The sequence below is a fragment of the Porites lutea genome, chromosome 6, assembly GCF_958299795.1.
Source record: "Porites lutea chromosome 6, jaPorLute2.1, whole genome shotgun sequence".
Classification (NCBI taxonomy): domain Eukaryota; kingdom Metazoa; phylum Cnidaria; class Anthozoa; order Scleractinia; family Poritidae; genus Porites; species Porites lutea.
In genome coordinates this window covers 31,822,024-31,839,449 of record NC_133206.1, presented here as the reverse complement: position 1 = coordinate 31,839,449, position 17,426 = coordinate 31,822,024, and the positions used below count along the sequence as shown (strand labels likewise).

The window sequence follows — 17,426 nt, the reverse complement described above, 5'->3', positions numbered from 1 at the left end:
TAAACCCTTTTGGAAAAATGTCAATTTTTTGACTTTTTGAACTTCTTGTTTTTATAGCCTAGAAAGGCGTTTTTTCGTTCTAGAATATCGTAAAAGACATTTTCCTGGCCTACATTGCTTAAAAAAAAGCTGGAAAAATGGCCATTTTCGGACCAAAACCATGGGTAACCCCCTTTGGAAAAAAGTGAATTTTTCGACTTTTTGAACTTCTTGTTTTTATAGCGTAGAAAGGCGTTTTTTCGTTCTAGAATATCGTAAAAGACGTTTTCCTAGCCTATATTGCCTAAACAAAAGTTGGAAAAATAACGATTTTTGCACCAAAACCATGGGTTAACCCCTTTAGAAAAATGTCAATTTTTCGACTTTTTGAACTTCTTGTTTTTATAGTCTAGAAAGGCGTTTTTTCGTTCTAGAATATCGTAAAAGGCATTTTTCTGACCTTTATTGCTTAAAAAAAAAAGTTGGAAAAATGGCCATTTTTGGACCAAAACCATGGGTTAACCTTTTGGAAAAACGTGAAGTTTTCGACTTTTTGAACTTCTTGTTTTTATAACCTAAAAAGGTGTTTTTTCGCTCTAGAATATCGTAAAAGACATTTTCCTGGCCTATATTGCCTAAAAAAAAAAGTTGGAAAAATGGCCATTTTTGGACCAAAACCATGGTTTAACCCCTTTGGTAAAACGTCAATTTTTTGACTTTTTGAACTTCTTGTTTTTATAGCCTAAAAAGGCGTTTTTTCGTTCTAGAATATCGTAAAAGACGTTTTCCTGGCCTATATTGCTTTAAAAAAAGTTGGAAAAATAACGATTTTTGCACCAAAACCATGGGTTAACCCCTTCAGAAAAATGTCAATTTTTCGACTTTTTGAACTTCTTGTTTTTATAGCCTGGAATGGCGTTTTTTCGTTCTAGAATATAGTAAAAGACATTTTCCTGGCCTATATTGCCTAAAAAAAATTGGAAAAATGACCATTTTTGGACCAAAACCATGGGTTAAACCCTTTTGGAAAAACGTGAATTTTTCGACTTTTTGAACTTCTTGTTTTTATAGCCTAGAAAGGCGTTTTTACTTTCTAGAATATCGTAAAAGACATTTTCCTGGCTTATATTACATTAAAAAAAAAAAAAAAATGGAAAAATGGCCATTTCTTGGACCAAAGCCATGGGTTAACCCGTTGGAAAAATCGCAATTTTTAGACTTTTTGAACGTCTTTTTTTATAGCCTAGAAATGCGGTTTTTCATTCTAAAATATTTTAAAACGCATTTTTCTTGTCTATATTGCCTAAAAAAAGGTGGAAAAATAGCCATTTTTGGACCATAACCATGGGTTAACCCCTTTGGAAAAATCTTAATTTCTCGACTTTTTGAACTTCTTGTTGTTCTAGCCTAGAAAGGCGATTTTTCGTTCTAGAATATCGTAAAAGACATTTTCCTGGCCTATATTGCCTAAAAAAAAAGATGGAAAAAAGGCCATTTTTGGACCAAAAACATGGGTTAACCGCTTTGGAAAAATCTCAATTTTTCGACTTTTTTGATCTTCTTGTTTTTATAGCCTAGAAAGGCGTTTTTTCGTTTTAGAATATCGTAAGACACCTTTTCCTGGCTTATATTATATTTAAAAATACCATGGAAAAATGGCCATTTTTGGACCAAAACCATTGGTTAACCGCTTTGGAAAAATCTCAGTTTTTTCGACTTTTTTAACTTTTTTTTATTGCCTAGAAAAGGGTTTTTTCGTTCTAGAATATCGTAACACACATTTTTCTGGCCTATATTGCTTAAAAAGAAAAGATCGAAAAAAGTCCAGTTTTTGGACCAAAACCATGGGTTAACCCCTTTGGAAAAATCTTCATTTTTCGTCTTTTTGAAAATCTTGTTTTAATAGCCGAGAAAGGCTTTTTTCGTTCTAGAATATTGTAAAACACATTTTCCTCGCCAATATTACCTAAAAAAAAGAGGGATGCCTATATTAAAAAGATGGAAAAATTGCCAATTTTTAACCAAAATCATGGAAAAATCCCAAATTTTCGACTGTTTTTACTTGCTGTTTTTATAGCGTGGAAAGGCTTTTTTCTCCCTAGAATATTCTCAAACACATTTTCTTGACCTATTTCGCCTATGATAAAATCTTAAGGTTGAAAAATTGCCAATTTTTAACCAAAACCGTGGATTAACCCCTTTGGAAAAATCCCAAATTTTCCACTTTTTCAACTTGCTATTTTTATAGTGTGGAAAGGCTTTTTTCTTTGTAGAATATCTCTAAACACATTTTTCCTGGCCTATTTTGCCTATAATATAAAGATAAAAACATCGCCAGTTTTTGACCAAAACCGTGGACTATTTTGGAAAAATCCCAAATTTTCGACTTTTTTAACTTGTTGTTTTTATAGTCTGGAAAGGCTTTTTTTCTTTCTAGAATACATTCAAACACATTTTGAAGATAGCTATTTTTCCTATATTAAAAATATGGAAAAATTGCCAATTTTTGACCAAAGCCATGGACTAACCCCTTTGGAAAAATCCGATTTTTTCGACTTTTTGTTTTTATAGACTGTAAAGGGCTGTAAGGGTGTAAGGGTTGTAACGGCTGTAATCATGTGTTAAACCCTTTGAAAAATAATAAAAAATGCGACTATCTTAAGTCTAAGGCTAGAAGCTCATTTTTGCCCAGAAACAGATACTTAAAAAACATTCCGTTTTTTGACGATAATAATGGGTTAACCCCTTTGGAAAATACGCAGAAGTGCAACTATCTTAAGTGCAAATTTTTAACGGCCAGAAACAATTCTTTTCTGTCAAAATGATCCCCAAACATTATTTTAAGATGATTTTTGCCCAAACGCCGAAAATGCAAAAAGTGCTGTTGTTTGACCAAAATCATGGGTTAACCCCTTTGGAAAATATGCCAAAATGCGACTATCTAAAGTGCATATTTTTATAGGCTAGAAACGATTCTTTTCTATCTTAAAGATCCCAAACATTATTTCAAGATCATTTTTTACCTAAAAACAGGAAATGAAAAAAGTTTTACTTTTTGACCTTGGAAAATATACAGAAATGCGACTATCTGAAGTGCATATTTTTTTTAGGCCAGAAACGACTCTTACCTTTCGAAAAGATTTCTAAATATTATTTGAAGATTTTTTTTGCCCAATAAGAGAACATGAAAAACATTCCATTTCTTGACCAAATCATGGGTTAACTTCTTTGGAAAATATGCAAAAATGCGACTTTCTGAAGTGCATTTTTCTATAGGCTAGAAAAGATTCTTTTCTATCGAAAAGATCCCCAAACATTATTTCAAGATCATTTTTGCCCAAAAACAAGAAATGAAAAGTTCTATTTTTTGACCTAAATTATGGGTTAACCCCTTTGGAAAATATTGAAAACTGCGACTATCTGAAGTGCATATTTTTATGGGCTAGAAACTATTCTTTTCTATCTTCAAACATTATTTTCAAGATCATTTTTGCCCAAAAACAGAAGATAAAAAAAATGCTGGTTTAATCCCTTTGGAAAATATGCAAATTTGCGACTATCTGAAGCGTATATTTTTTAAAGGGTAGAAACGGTTTTTTTTTTCTATCGAAACCTTTAAGAGTATTATTTCTAGGCAGTTCTTCTCAAACACATAAAATGAAAAAGATTCAATTTTTTCTACCAAAATTTTGCGACTATCTGAAATGCATATTTTTAAAGGCGAGAAAACGATACTTTTCTGTCTAAAACGTCTTCAAATATTATTTCTTAGAATTTAAAATTGTTGCTTACTTAGTGAATACTGTTTACCCCTATGGCTTTATAGCCCGTCTTTAGAAACCTTTCGCTGGTCGCCACTATGATGCGTTTATATTTTGTGCAAGCAATTTTCTTCAAATGCTCCGACGGACGTTTGCACTATCAGAAATATTTTTCGTCTAATATGCCTGAAACTCCTTAATCTCCTGTTCGTCAACATATCTTGGGTGCCTACTGAGGTTGCACAAATCCATCCAGACCAATAACTTTTAAAGAGAAACTTGAGCAAAAGTTCAAGAATCTGTTGAATTTGAGGTGGTAGAATATTTGTACGTTGTGTAGGTGTTATCATGGCCACACCAGATGTGCCATATTTTACTTGAAAAAGGACTGTGCTGTTTGTCGAATGCTTGTTCAAGGAGCATGAGACGTACTTATGTTAACTTACGGTTGTGTTCAGTTCAGTTTCAGCCGTTGAACGTCGGTCGATAGACGTAGGCCTTCCCCACTGACCTCTACTGAACTACTTTTTGCGCGACACGGTTACAGGTTTTGGAAACCATGTAAGTCTTCCCTTCATCTCGTCCTTGGTCTTCCTCGGTTCCTTGTGTGTCCCCGGCGCGTCCTGAACGTAATGCCGATTGTCCAACGGTGGTCCGTTCTTCTCGCCAAATAACCAGCCCAGTTCCATTTGAGTTTGCTTATTATTTCCAAGATATCTGTTACTTTGGTTTCTTCTCCATGTTCTCGGATCCAATGAGCTGTTTTACGATCTCGCCATGATTCTCACATACGCTCTCTGCATAGTTCTGAGTTTCAAGATTTGTTGTTTCGTAAGATTCCAGGTCACATATCCGTAGGTGACTGTTAGTAAGATGCACTGATCGTAAACCTAGCGTTTGAGAACGATTGCAATGTCTTTGAAGATAGCACTCGCTCGAGTATGCGTATATGTGAAGTAAACAATAAATATACACCAATGAAAATAGCCCGAGAAAACGTCCGACATTTGGCGACGCCACCACTGGTTTCCCCGCCAAATGACGTCTGAGAAACGAGCACAGAAAGTCCATACTGATGACGCGTAACTACCCAGATCTGGGTAGTGCTTCTCATTGGTTGAATCAAATTTCCCACGTGGCACGACCAATCAGAAGCACTACCCAGATCTGGGTAGTGACGCGTCATCAGTATGGAATTTCTGCGCCCATTTTTCAGAGGTCATTTGGCAGGGAAACCAGTGGTAGCGTCGCCAAATGTCGGTTGTTTTCTCTGACTATAATGAAGGAAAACATCTTTAATTTCAATTTTTTGAACTAATGTACAAAGTTCCAACTGTTAAATAATGGTTAGTGTCTAAGCATATACGTTTATTTTTGGAGGGCTTGGCAAGGAGCATCCCTGTTATACGATATAGCCAACTCGTGTACGTGTAATCTGCGAATAATTCAAGTTTTCTCAGTTTTTCCTAAAGCACTGCTATTACTCATGTACCCAACCAAGCTCACAGGCAAATAGCCAAGGGTATATTATACAGTGCACATCCCTGGCTGGAGGTGTACATTCTAAAGTCAATCTTAATTTATGTCGCCAAAACTTATAACCTATTCTGGGTCAACTGACCTTAGAGTAAATTGAAAGATATTGCTAAAAACGAAGCAAGACTGAAATCTGGCAGAGTTGAGCTACCGCTTACATCTGAAATAAAAGCGGTCAGACGGAGGCCAGAAAAAACCTGCCCCATTGCAAAAAACCCCGAGGGGAAAAAATGCGGGCAGGAAATCTGGGTAGGAACCAAGGCTCAAGCTCCATAGTCCTTCCTACGGGACTTTCACTTAGTAAAAAGAAACGGCCGCCTAAAACGAAGGTTAGTTTTAAAGCATCCTATTTTCATCGAAATGTTTCCTGTAAAAGTGACTTAATCTTGATCTCATCTGCTAATATGGTTTTGAAGAGGACATAAATTCCTGCAGCATTTAACCAATCCTTCTGTTCCACATTCAGTGCCTTGTTCTTACAATCCAGTTTTATTTCACAGAACAACAATTCTGATAAGTTCCGCTTCTCTGTTAGATGCGACACTATATTGGGGCTCAAGGTTCTCTTTCCTTGTTTAGCTGTTAATTATGAGAAATAAAATTAAAATTGTCCATTAATTATCGGATGTTAAGAATGTAAATGGCCGTATATGAGTATCCAGTGTTAACCACAGTCATCTGTTGGTAGTTGGCATAGGTTATGTGGTAAACGTTATGTTAACATGAATTATCAACAACAATACAATACGATTATCTAGGGCTAATTTGGACCCAAGGATTGAAATACGTCCCAGCGTGGGCTGGAATAGGCTTTTTAAAGGGCTCTTTTTGGTTGAAATTGAGTTCAAACGGCTCCATGAAAGGCTGAATCAGACTTTGGTCTGTAGGGCCGCTAAATTGAAACTTTGGTGTAATCTTTTCACCCCCTTCAACAGAATGTATCAAGCAACCCTCTCCAATTCTTGGTTTGCAACCACGTGACAAGGCGGCCATGTTGAGGGTCAATACAATAGAATTTTTCTTGAAGAATTTACATGAAAACAGAGTTAAGTTACCAGAGGAGAGAAATGCTTTTGTTCTTGACTTCCAATATGGCCGCCGTGACCTCACGTGCAAACCAGCAATGGCCTCTCTTCCAACAGAGTCTGGAAAAAAGCCTCTCCCGGGCCTTTTGATAGACATTTTACTGAGTAAGGTTTTTCCGTTATTTTTCTTGGCGAAAGACTTGTAAACTTACTTCGATTCAGTGTGGCCGATGTTTTATCCCTGATGTCCTTGTCCGGTTTACTAATCTTCCTCTTCCACTTTCTTACTCTTGTCGTTTTGCTTTGGCAGATCCTCATAAAACAAGGAAGCATTATAAATTCGCTTTTAAAACTCTGTAAACTGTCCCCTTAGTCTCAGATCTAAAATAGCAATTGGACACTAACCACTACAATTGATTTGGTTAGCTGTATTGGCAATAAAAAGGAGAATTCTAAGGTAAGAATAACAGTTTTATGGGTCCTGGCTGATATCGCATAATTCTTCCACAAGTTCAGTGCAAGGGAAAATTGTTTAGGCTGTTTACGGACGCTCCTCTTCCGCATTTTTCCCTAAGAGGGGGCTGTAAAGTGATGGCAATCTTATTGCTGAGATCACGCAATTGCCTACGCACTGCGTTAGCGGCTATCTGATCTTTGAACGGAAGAACTATGCTGATCGTGTTGCCATCGTCGGTTTTCTTTTCTGGCTTAGTTGCAATATTCTGAATAAACATATTAACGGTAGAATTTATGAGCTTATTTTTGTGAGCAAAAAATTGGAGCAAGATCTTAAGCCTAAAGAAATTAAGCCGAGTTTTGTAAGTCAGCAATGCGTTGTTTACAAATTTGCACGTGATCTGTGTGATGCAGATTATGTTGGCTACACAGCCCGACACCTTCATCAAAGCATTGCCGAACACAAGTATTCAGCTATCGGTAAACATTATCAGAAGCGCACAGTGACTGCAAAAATCTTCTCAATGAGGGCCAATTTCGCGTTCTCAAGAAATGCCACGAGAAATTTGACTGCCTCGTTTACGAAATGCTATTCATCAAAGAACTGAGGCCTAGCCTCAACACTCAGAGTGACTCCATCAGTTCTAACCTCTTTGTTTGACTTGTAACATATTTTTATATGCTACTTTCCCTTTAATGAACTACTGTTTTTCTTGTATTTATAGAACATTGATATTGCATCTCTTTTCACTTGATAATGACATCCGGTAACGTCGAAAAGTCGTGTATTTTTTACCTTTTTTTAAAATTTATTAAATGTTTTTAAGAAAAGTTTTTTCGCAATTTTTTAAAGCTAAATGTTTTAAAAAGTCGCTTCTTCAAAATGACTAGATATTAAAAAGGAAAATTAAAAGAAATTCATAACGTGATATACTCACCACTGGAAGATACAGAAGTTGAAGCAAAAGCAGCAGTGTGTGATCAGTCAGGGTCCAGGATTCTAACCTCTACCCAATCATTTTAAGCTAGAATTATGCACATCTTTGCTTTGACCCTGAAAGACTGAATAAAAGTCAAAGCCTACAACGTCCAGTGTTGTGGACCATCTAAAACAAAAATACTAGAGATAAAAAGGAAAACGTTAGAAATCTAGGAAAGAGGAAAAAAAAGAATCATGATTAATAAAGTATACTTGGCGATCCCAAAGCGTGCTACCCTCACCTGTGGAGATGGAAGAAAGTAAGAAGTTAGCATAAGTTTCCAATATTGGTATCCCTACGTTTCTCTGTTCCCTGATTTATTGTGTTATAGGTTTGAGTGTCAGCGGTTTACCCAAAATACGTTTCAACGCCTATACATTCCGTCGAATTTCCACAAAAATCAGTTCCCAAACAAACCAGGATTCCCGTTGTCTGCGTTGATGATTTTAGATTGTAGTAGTGTGGACCGCCCTCTCTTTAAAAAAGAAAGCGGAAGAAATAATCATGATCTATAGAGTTTGCTTGGTAATCCCAAAGCGTGCTACCATCGCCTGTAAAGATAGGAAGAAACTAAGAAGTTAGCATAAGTTTCCAATTTGAAAAGTACCCGAGTTAGAGTGGTATCCCTACGTTTCTCTGTTCCCTGATTTTTTGTGTAATATCGGTTTCGAGTGTCAGCAGTTTACGCAAGATACGTCTCAACGCCTATACACCCCGTCGATTTTACACAAAAAATCAGTTCCCAAACAAACCAGGGTTCCCGTTGCCCGCGTTAATAATTTTATATTGGTATCCCTACGTTTCTCTGTTCCCTGATTTTTTGTGTAATATCGGTTTGGAGTGTCAGCGGTTTACGCAAGATACGTCTCAACGCCTATACACCCCGTCGATTTTACACAAAAAATCAGTTCCCAAACAAACCAGGATTCCCGTTGCTCGCGTTAATAATTTTAGATTGGTATCCCTACGTTTCTCTGTTCCCTGATTTTTTGTGTAATATCGGTTTGGAGTGTCAGCGGTTTACGCAAGATACGTCTCAACGCCTATACACCCCGTCGATTTTACACAAAAAATCAGTTCCCAAACAAACCAGGATTCCCGTTGCTCGCGTTAATAATTTTAGATTGGTATCCCTACGTTTCTCTGTTCCCTGATTTTTTGTGTAATATCGGTTTGGAGTGTCAGCGGTTTACGCAAGATACGTCTCAACGCCTATACACCCCGTCGATTTTACACAAAAAATCAGTTCCCAAACAAACCAGGATTCCCGTTGCTCGCGTTAATAATTTTAGATTGGTATCCCCACGTTTCTCTGTTCCCTGATTTTTTGTGTAATATCGGTTTGGAGTGTCAGCGGTTTACGCAAGATACGTCTCAACGCCCATACACCCCGTTGATTTTACACAAAAAATCAGTTCACAGACAAACCAGGATTCCCGTTGCCCGCGTTAATAATTTTAGATTGGTATCCCTACGTTTCTCTGTTCCCTGATTTTTTGTGTAATATCGGTTTGGAGTGTCAGCGGTTTACGCAAGATACGTCTCAACGCCTATACACCCCGTCGATTTTACACAAAAAATCAGTTCCCAAACAAACCAGGATTCCCGTTGCCCGCGTTAATAATTTTAGATTGGTATCCCTACGTTTCTCTGTTCCCTGATTTTTTGTGTAATATCGGTTTGGAGTGTCAGCGGTTTACGCAAGATACGTCTCAACGCCTATACACCCCGTCGATTTTACACAAAAAATCAGTTCACAGACAAACCAGGATTCCCGTTGCCCGCGTTAATAATTTTGGATTGGGGTAAAAAATGTTGATGTGCTCTGTAATGGAACAGAAAAGGAGAAGACACTAAAGGTGAAAATGGCGGAAATCTAGGAAGGGGAAGACTTGCAAACTCAAAGCACTCACTCGTCGATGCCGAGAACGAAATTCACTCCCGCTAAGAATGTACCTCCGAACATGCAGCAGCTTATACATCAATTCCGCCGCAGTTAGGCAGCGACAAGAACTCTAAAAGAAAGTATAACAAAACGATAAAATATAGATTGTAGTATTCTTTTTTATTATGGTTGGGCACATACATAAAGTAGCGATAACGCTACTTGGGGTTTATAGGATTTTTCGTAGCGCCAGAGACAATTGTTTGTTTCATCATTTGCTACACAGTGCTATGGCAGATAATAGATTATGAGATATGAACGTTTACCCCTTTAAGCCCTCAGAGTGATCAGTATGAAATTTCTGTTTGTAACTGATATCAATGCTTTGTAAAACAGAGTGGTCATGAGAATTACGCACATGATCACCAAAAAGATAAATTTGCTTGACTTTTTATCAACTTCTGCGCACTACATCTATAGGAAATGAATAGGGGCAACAAATGTGGCTAAATATCATTTAGGCAAAGTTAAAATGTGAGCAAATGCAGCCAGCGGTCTCCCCCATCTGCGGCACGTGACCTTTGGGGTGGCCTCTAGAGGTTTCACAGGGTCTCAAGGTTCATTGCTTTACACGTGCAGTGTTATCAGCTGATCTTTGCGGATCAAACGCTTTGCTAGTGCGAATCATTGCGGATTCTTGCTCGGTTTATTGCTGTTCTTCCCTTCGTTTGTCGCGAGAAAGCATTCTGCTAATATATGTCGTCCAGGCCAACACGTAACAGCCAAGCGGCGGCGTTTGATGCCATGATTTTTCCTGCTGAACGCAACCCGTCCAGTTCGGCGGCGAACTCTAGTTTGCCTAGTACAGGCTCAGCGGACCCATCTGCAACGTCCCAATCACCCATGTCGGACCAGCCTTCTCCTGCCTTTTTGGCCGCCGTTGTAAGTGCTGTCAAGCAAGCGCTAGCGGCCGAGCAAACTTCGAATCTGCCTTCAACGCCTGCCACTAGTTTTGCTTCAAGCGTGCCAATGGCGGCCTCGCCTGGGGGCGTTCCTGGTTCGTCTTCGTCTTCGTCTTCTACTGGTCAACTCGATGCCCAAGCCTCAAGCTTGGCAGCCTCTGGCGTTGGTTTTTCGTCGGTCTCACCGGCTGTTTCCGCTGCCTCGGTCCAAGGTAGGCCTGATTTTGTTGTACCTGCTTTTGTTACTACTTTTGCCTCACCGATATCCGCCGTTACGCTTTCTACCAATTCTGCCGCCGTGACCGCTTCGCCTAGCATCGGTGGTATTTCTTCGCTGGCCCAGACGCCTGTTTTGCAGCAGCCCTTTGTCGTGGGCCCCGGCTTTTCACCGGTGCCTGCAAAACTTGTGAGCCAGATCGTTGCTGGCAAGTTTGTCGAGTTGCACGAACTGCTTTCTTCGAACTTGGTGCTAAACGAGCCCGAACCTCAATTGCTTTTCGACGGGCGGCTGGTGCTTACGTCAACTCCAAAAAAGCCCAAGCGACGCGTTAACGACATCACCAGTTGGTTGGAAGCCTTTTCGATATATTGTCTGATTTTATCCTCCCATTTTCCGCATCGCTGGAAGGATTTGATGCAGTATCAGTTGCTCATTCTCCGGACTCACCGTCAGTTCGCGGGCCGAGTTTGGTTGGCGTATGACCGGGCTTTTCGGGAACACGCTGCGGCCTCGACCCTCACAGATTGGTCAACCATCAATGTGCAGTTGTTTAATTTTCATGCAGCTGGGGCTTCGGTACGCTCTCGCGGGGAACTTTCGGAGGAGTTTTCTGAGCCCCGCGGCGCACCGTCTTCGCTCATTATTTGCAAGTCTTGGAATCGAGGCCGTTGTGTTGCTCCTTCGTCGTCGTGCCGCTTTGCTCACAAATGCTCTAGTTGCTTTGGCCCGCATCGTGTTGGAGCGTGCCCTGGTGAGGCATCAAGCCAGTCTCGTCCTTCTTCCAAACGGCCAGTTGATGCTTCCCCCCTCCGTTCTAGCAGCAAGTCTAGGCGCTAGTGAACTCGATCAGATTTGTTGGTTGTCAGGTGTTCATTTGTATCATTGTTAGGTTGCCTTAGGTCGGACGATTTAAATTTTCAAGTGCAGACCTTACTGGACTTATAAGAGTTTCTTTTTGTTCCCAAATTACTTGGTACTCTTGTGTAATTAGTTTGCCTCCTAGTAGTGGCCTTCCACATGTACTTCTTAGGGCGTGATTAAAGCTAGTTGTTTTATGTTGACTGTCCCAGCCGTTTTGTTGCACACCTTCTTCTGGGGTTTGTGGGGGTTCTGTGGCATGGGGCTAGTTATTTACCTTTGTATGCTTTACGTTTCCTTTCCAGCTCCTCTTCCCCCAGTTTCAGCAGTTACTCCCTTAGTGGCGGAGCAGTTTGCATGGGAGTTGCGCTTCCACCCGCAGCGGCCACAGGTTGACTTTGTCTTGGATGGCATTCGTCATGGATTTAAATTAGGTTTTTCCCCTTCCCATAAGCTCAAGTCCGCTAAGAAGAACAAGCCATCTGCTACTCAGCATGCCTCTGTCATTGATGCTTATTTAGCGAATGAGGTCTCTTTGGGTAGGGTGGCAGGCCCCTTCAATTCCCCCCCCTTCCCAAACCTCCAAGTTAGTAGTTTTGGTGTCACTCCGAAAAAGGGCCAACCAGGCAAATGGCGTCTCATTGTGGATTTGTCTTCCCCTTGGGGGGCTAGTGTCAATGATGGGATCAGCGCAGATGAGTTTACTCTTCATTACATCACTGTGGATCAAATTATCCGCTCAGTGTCTCGCTTGGGGAAAGGGGCCCTCATGGCTAAATTTGACGTTGAGTCCGCGTACCGCAATGTTCCTGTTCACCCGTCCGACCGTCACCTGCTGGGGATGAAATGGCGTAACCAGTACTATGTTGATCTAGCACTCCCCTTTGGCCTTCGTTCAGCTCCATTCATCTTCAATGCAATCGCCGATTTGGTGGAGTGGATCCTCGTGCACTCCTATCAGATCCCTGATCTGCTTCATTACCTAGACGACTTCATCACTATGGGCCCCCCTGAGTCCTCTCAATGTGCACACAATTTACGCACCGCTCTAGCAGTCTGCAAGCGTTTGGGCCTGCCTCTTCACCCAGGCAAGTGTGTTGGCCCCTCGACTGTGCTCGTAGTCCTTGGTATTGAGCTGGACTCTGTTAATCAAGAGGCTCGTCTCCCTGCACAGAAATTGTCCGCATTGAAAGAGCTTATCTCTTCGTGGCTTCCACGAAAGTGGTGCAATAGGCAGGAACTAGAATCTCTCATTGGACATCTGCACCATGCTGCTAAAGTGGTTTGGCCTGGGAGAACCTTTTTGCGCCGCATGATTGACCTTCTGTCCTGTTTCCGAAGAAGAGATCACCCAGTTCGGCTTAACAGAGAATTTCATTTGGACCTCCGGTGGTGGCACCACTTTCTCTCTGACTGGCATGGTGTTAGTTTTTGGCTTTTCCCGGGTCTGGTCCCAGAGGCGGGGGTCGAAGTGTCGTCCGATGCAGCTGGTTCGATTGGTTTTGGGGCCTATCTGAAGGGCTACTGGTTTGCGGGTTCTTGGGCCCCTTCTCAGCAGCAGCAGTCTATTGCTTATAAGGAGCTCTTCCCAGTCGTCATTGCCGCCCATGTATGGGGCCACATGTGGTGCAAGAGGCATGTTCTGTTCCGCTCTGACAATGAAGCGGTGGTCCATATTCTAAACACCCGGACCTCGAAAGTACCTAGTTTGATGCAGTTACTGCGTAGCCTGCTTCTTTCTGCTGCTCGTCATAGTTTCTCCTTTTCTGCTCGACATGTGCCAGGGGTTAACAATCTGATAGCTGATGCTCTGTCTCGTTTTCGTTGGCAGGACTTCAGGCAGTTGGTTCCGGATGCACAGCCTCATCCTACGTGGATCCCCCCAGAACTTCTGGCAGCTTTGACCTCTTCACCTTAGAGCGGCAATGCTATTCCTTCTTGACCCAAGGCTTGGCCCCATCTACCCGTCGCTCGTATGCTTCTGCCCAAGCACAGTTTATTTCCTTCTGTCGTCAGCGGGGGAAGTTACATCCCTCAGGGTTACCCTGCCCGGCCGATGAATGGACGCTTTGCCTTTTTGTCACCTTCCTCGCTAGGACCATTAAGCATTCTTCTATCAAGGTGTATTTATCTGGGGTTAGAGCTCTCCACATCGACCATGGGTTCCCTGATCCGCTCATTAATTGTCTTCGTCTTCAGCGGGTAGTACGTGGTATCAAGCGCTGTCAAGGTTCTTCTTCGTCTAGCCGACTTCCTATTACCGATGATCTGATGCTGGTTATTTGGCAGTCTTTAGATCTTCACCTCCCGGATCACTGCATGTTCTGGGCAGCTTGTTCTCTTGGATATTTTGGCCTTCTTCGCGCGTCGGAGTTTACCGTTCCCAATTTGTCTAGCTTCTCGTCGTCACTCCACTTGGGTGTCCTGGATATTTCAGTGGATTCGCCCTCAGCTCCATCCTGCATGCGCGTCAGGATCAAGGGCTCGAAGACTGACCCGTTTAGGAAGGGCTGTTTCATTCACATTGGCGTTGGCAGGCGTCCACTCTGTGCAGTTCGCGCTGTAATGAATTACCTCGCGCTTAGGGGAGATGCCCCTGGCCCCTTGTTTTTGTTGCAAAATGGACAGCCTCTCTCGCGCAACACCTTGACAGATTGGCTCCGACAGATTATGGCCTCAGCTCGGGTGCCGGGAAACTTCTCCAGCCATAGCTTTCGCATAGGGGCTGCTACTGTCGCTGCTCGCAATGGAGTACCTGACCATTTAATTCAATCAATGGGCCGCTGGTCCAGCAATGCTTATCAGCTTTTCATAAGGACGCCAGCTGAAGCGTTAGCTGCCCTCTCCATCAAATTGGCCTGATGGGAGTTCTTGCAATGCCTGCGTAACTTACCTCCATCCTGCATGCACGTCACGATCAAGGGCTCGAAGACTGATCCACTCAGGAAGGGCTGTTTCATTCACATTGGTGTTGGGCAGGCATCCACTCTGTGCAGTTCGTGCAGTAATGAATTACCTTGCGCTTAGGGGAGATGGCCCTGCCTCCTTGTTTTTGTTGCAAAATGGACCGCCTCTCTTGCACATCATCTTGACGGATTGGCATCGACAGATTATGGCCCCAGCTAGGGGTGCTGGGAAACTTCTCCAGCCATAGCTTTCGCATAGGGGCCGCTACTGTCACTGCTTGCAATGGAGTACCTGACCATTTAATTCAATCAATGGGCCGCTTGTCCAGCAATGCTTGTCAGCTTTACATAAGGACGCCGGGCTTGATGGGAGTTCTTGCAACGCCTGCTTCGCCTGTATCTGGTTCCTATAGCATCTTGTTCCTGGGTCTTGGACTTGGCCATGTCAGCTTCTGTAGGTATGTTGTAGCTTTACCTTGGTTTTCGGTTACTGGTGCTTGGGGGCAGTTTGGGGATCGGAGGTACCATGTCACCCCTGTTCGCGGTTCCTCCTTTCTCCAAGCACCAGGAGAAGGGTTTTGATTGGGTGGTTCCCGCGTTCCAGGGTTGCCATGGATACCTCCCCTGCAGCTTGGCATCTGGCACCCCGCTAACCTTTTAGGCACCAGTTCCCAAGCTCATCTATTTGTGATGAGTTTAAATGTGGCTAAATATCATTTAGGCAAAGTTAAAATGTGAGCAAATGCAGCCAGCGGTCTCCCCCATCTGCGGCACGTGACCTTTGGGGTGGCCTCTAGAGGTTTCACAGGGTCTCAAGGTTCATTGCTTTACACGTGCAGTGTTATCAGCTGATCTTTGCGGATCAAACGCTTTGCTAGTGCGAATCATTGCGGATTCTTGCACCCTCTCCTCCCTCCCTCTTTTGCATTGGGTCATCAGGGTAAGTATTTTCAGGTAAGTTATTTCCACTGATTGTTTCAGTGTGACGGTGCCGGTTAGCGGGTGCTTTTTTGGGTGGTTCCCGCGTTCCAGGGTTGCCATGGATACCTCCCCTGCAGCTTGGCATCTGGCACCCCGCTAACCTTTTAGGCACCAGTTCCCAAGCTCATCTATTTGTGATGAGTTTAAATGAGAATTCAAATTTTGATCTTACGGTTTGAAGGGTTAAACGTTCTTCCCTCTACGCGGTCCGCCACACAATATTGCCCACGACTTGTTCTATGCAGAGTTCACAGCATTAATCAGTAGAACAACAGCAGATCTAACTTGAAGGTCGTACGTGGATGCGAATCATACCGAGTTGCCTCGTTTGGTCCCCAAATTTCCCTTATTTAGACTAACGCTCATTAGGGTTTTATGGGTTAAACCTACCAGAAGTTGGAAAGTTAGTAGTTCCTTCTGTCCCTGTCAAACTTTCTCATATGGACATGTTGAAATCTGATGCACCGTTCAACTGGACATGTGGCATCATTCCCACCATTTTATTCCTACAAAAAAGACAAAGATGTAAAACATGAACATTATTCTGGAGAAATAATGTTTACAAAAAATGAATTTATCTGAATCAGTAGCCAATGAGCACTCTGAAGGGAGACATTTGTAGTAGTTGTATATTTGTAGTTTGCATTTGCAGTAGCTGTATTTGTATTTCTCTCCTGTAAGAAGGTTGATTTGCTGCAGAAATTTTAAAATTCTTTTTTTCATCTATGGCCTCCCTTTGCTAAATGTAGTGAGTAGTTCCAGGAAATATCCATAATCCCCACAAAGTGCAACGGAAATTCCGGGGGGAGGGAGTCCAAAACGAGGCAATTTCTGAGGGAGTTAAGGGTTGCTTACAGAGTTTTTTTCCAGGGGAAAATATAAATATTAAAATATAAATTTCAAATGTCAGCTTCTCTGTTGAGCAAGCTATCAACTGTTTCACTGTTACCGGTCGTCAAAACAAGTACTTTTGTTTGTGTTAACCATCTTTTATCTACAGTGGGCTAAATGCTTTTCTTCATGGCTTACGTCATAGTTTTCCTTACAGTGTAATACAATTGTCATCAGCTTGTGAGTAAACTTCCGGCTATCTAGCTGCTGCTTTATTACACATTTGATCCATCATATTAAATTTGATCGTGTTCTAAGCTTTGTTGTAACATGTTCTAACTAAATTGAAGTAATCAAAGTTCACGTGGTGTTTAGTTTGAATGTAGCTGGTTGTTTTGCAGATGACATTACTCCTGTAGTCGGTAGGGTGAGGCATCACCTCCATTGTTAATTAATTAGCTAACGGTGTCCTAGAGGTTATCAGATGCCATACAGCAAGAAATTGCCAAAAATATTAGAGAGATTAAGATTCACGTTTACGCCAAACGGCAAACGTCAGATTAAAGTTGAGAATTTCTCAGAATAGAAAATAAGCAGATAAAAACCGTCCAGAACAATTCTTATGTATAACACTGGCGTGAAACTACTTATTTTTTAGTTAAAGTAATAAAAAGTTAACGACAATTAAGGGAAAAACTTGGTCACGTGGTACAAATTCACGTTTGCCGTTTGGCGTAAACGTGAATCTTAATCTCTCTATTATCAACAACATTCGTTCCCTTCAAGGTAAGGTATGGATATTTTCTGGAAGTACACAATATAAGATGTCTTCAGTATTTTACAGACAGCTTCAGTGTGGTGCCTTAAGTGATGGCTTTTTACAAGGTTTCCACAGATATCTCTTGCTTTTCCTTTTATCTCAGCACAGAGATACAAAATTTTCTCTTCAAATATCACTACCGCATGAAACATTAATTTTTCAACACCAGGAAGAGAAATTTCGTATCTCCAAGTGGTCATGTAATGTTTGATTTGATGCCAAACCA

At 41.7% G+C, this 17,426-nt stretch overlaps 1 protein-coding gene and 3 long non-coding RNA genes across 4 annotated transcripts in view; 1 reads left to right on the top strand and 3 right to left on the bottom strand.

The window, feature by feature from the left end:
- LOC140941009 (uncharacterized) overlaps positions 1–17,426 on the bottom strand; it is a 141,204-nt gene that overhangs the window by 120,447 nt on the left and 3,331 nt on the right. The window lies entirely within an intron of this gene.
- On the bottom strand, positions 5,021–7,569 carry LOC140941141 (uncharacterized). The gene is made up of 2 exons (XR_012166427.1): positions 6,514–7,569; positions 5,021–5,855 (listed from the first exon to the last, which is right to left on the bottom strand). It is a non-coding gene; the product is annotated as an uncharacterized lncRNA (long non-coding RNA).
- Positions 9,302–17,426, bottom strand: part of LOC140941010 (uncharacterized) — a 10,045-nt gene continuing 1,920 nt past the window's right edge. Inside the window, exons 2-3 of the long non-coding RNA XR_012166412.1 lie at positions 15,940–16,055; positions 9,302–9,752 (exon numbers count right to left, since the gene is read on the bottom strand). This is a non-coding gene — a long non-coding RNA (uncharacterized lncRNA). The remainder of the gene's footprint in view (positions 9,753–15,939; positions 16,056–17,426) is intronic.
- Positions 12,447–14,524, top strand: LOC140941798 (uncharacterized). Its single transcript, XM_073390811.1, has 3 exons — positions 12,447–13,288; positions 13,447–13,448; positions 13,494–14,524. The coding sequence occupies exons 1-3, from the start codon at positions 12,504–12,506 to the stop codon at positions 14,522–14,524; spliced, it is 1,818 nt and encodes a 605-aa protein (XP_073246912.1). The 5' UTR covers positions 12,447–12,503.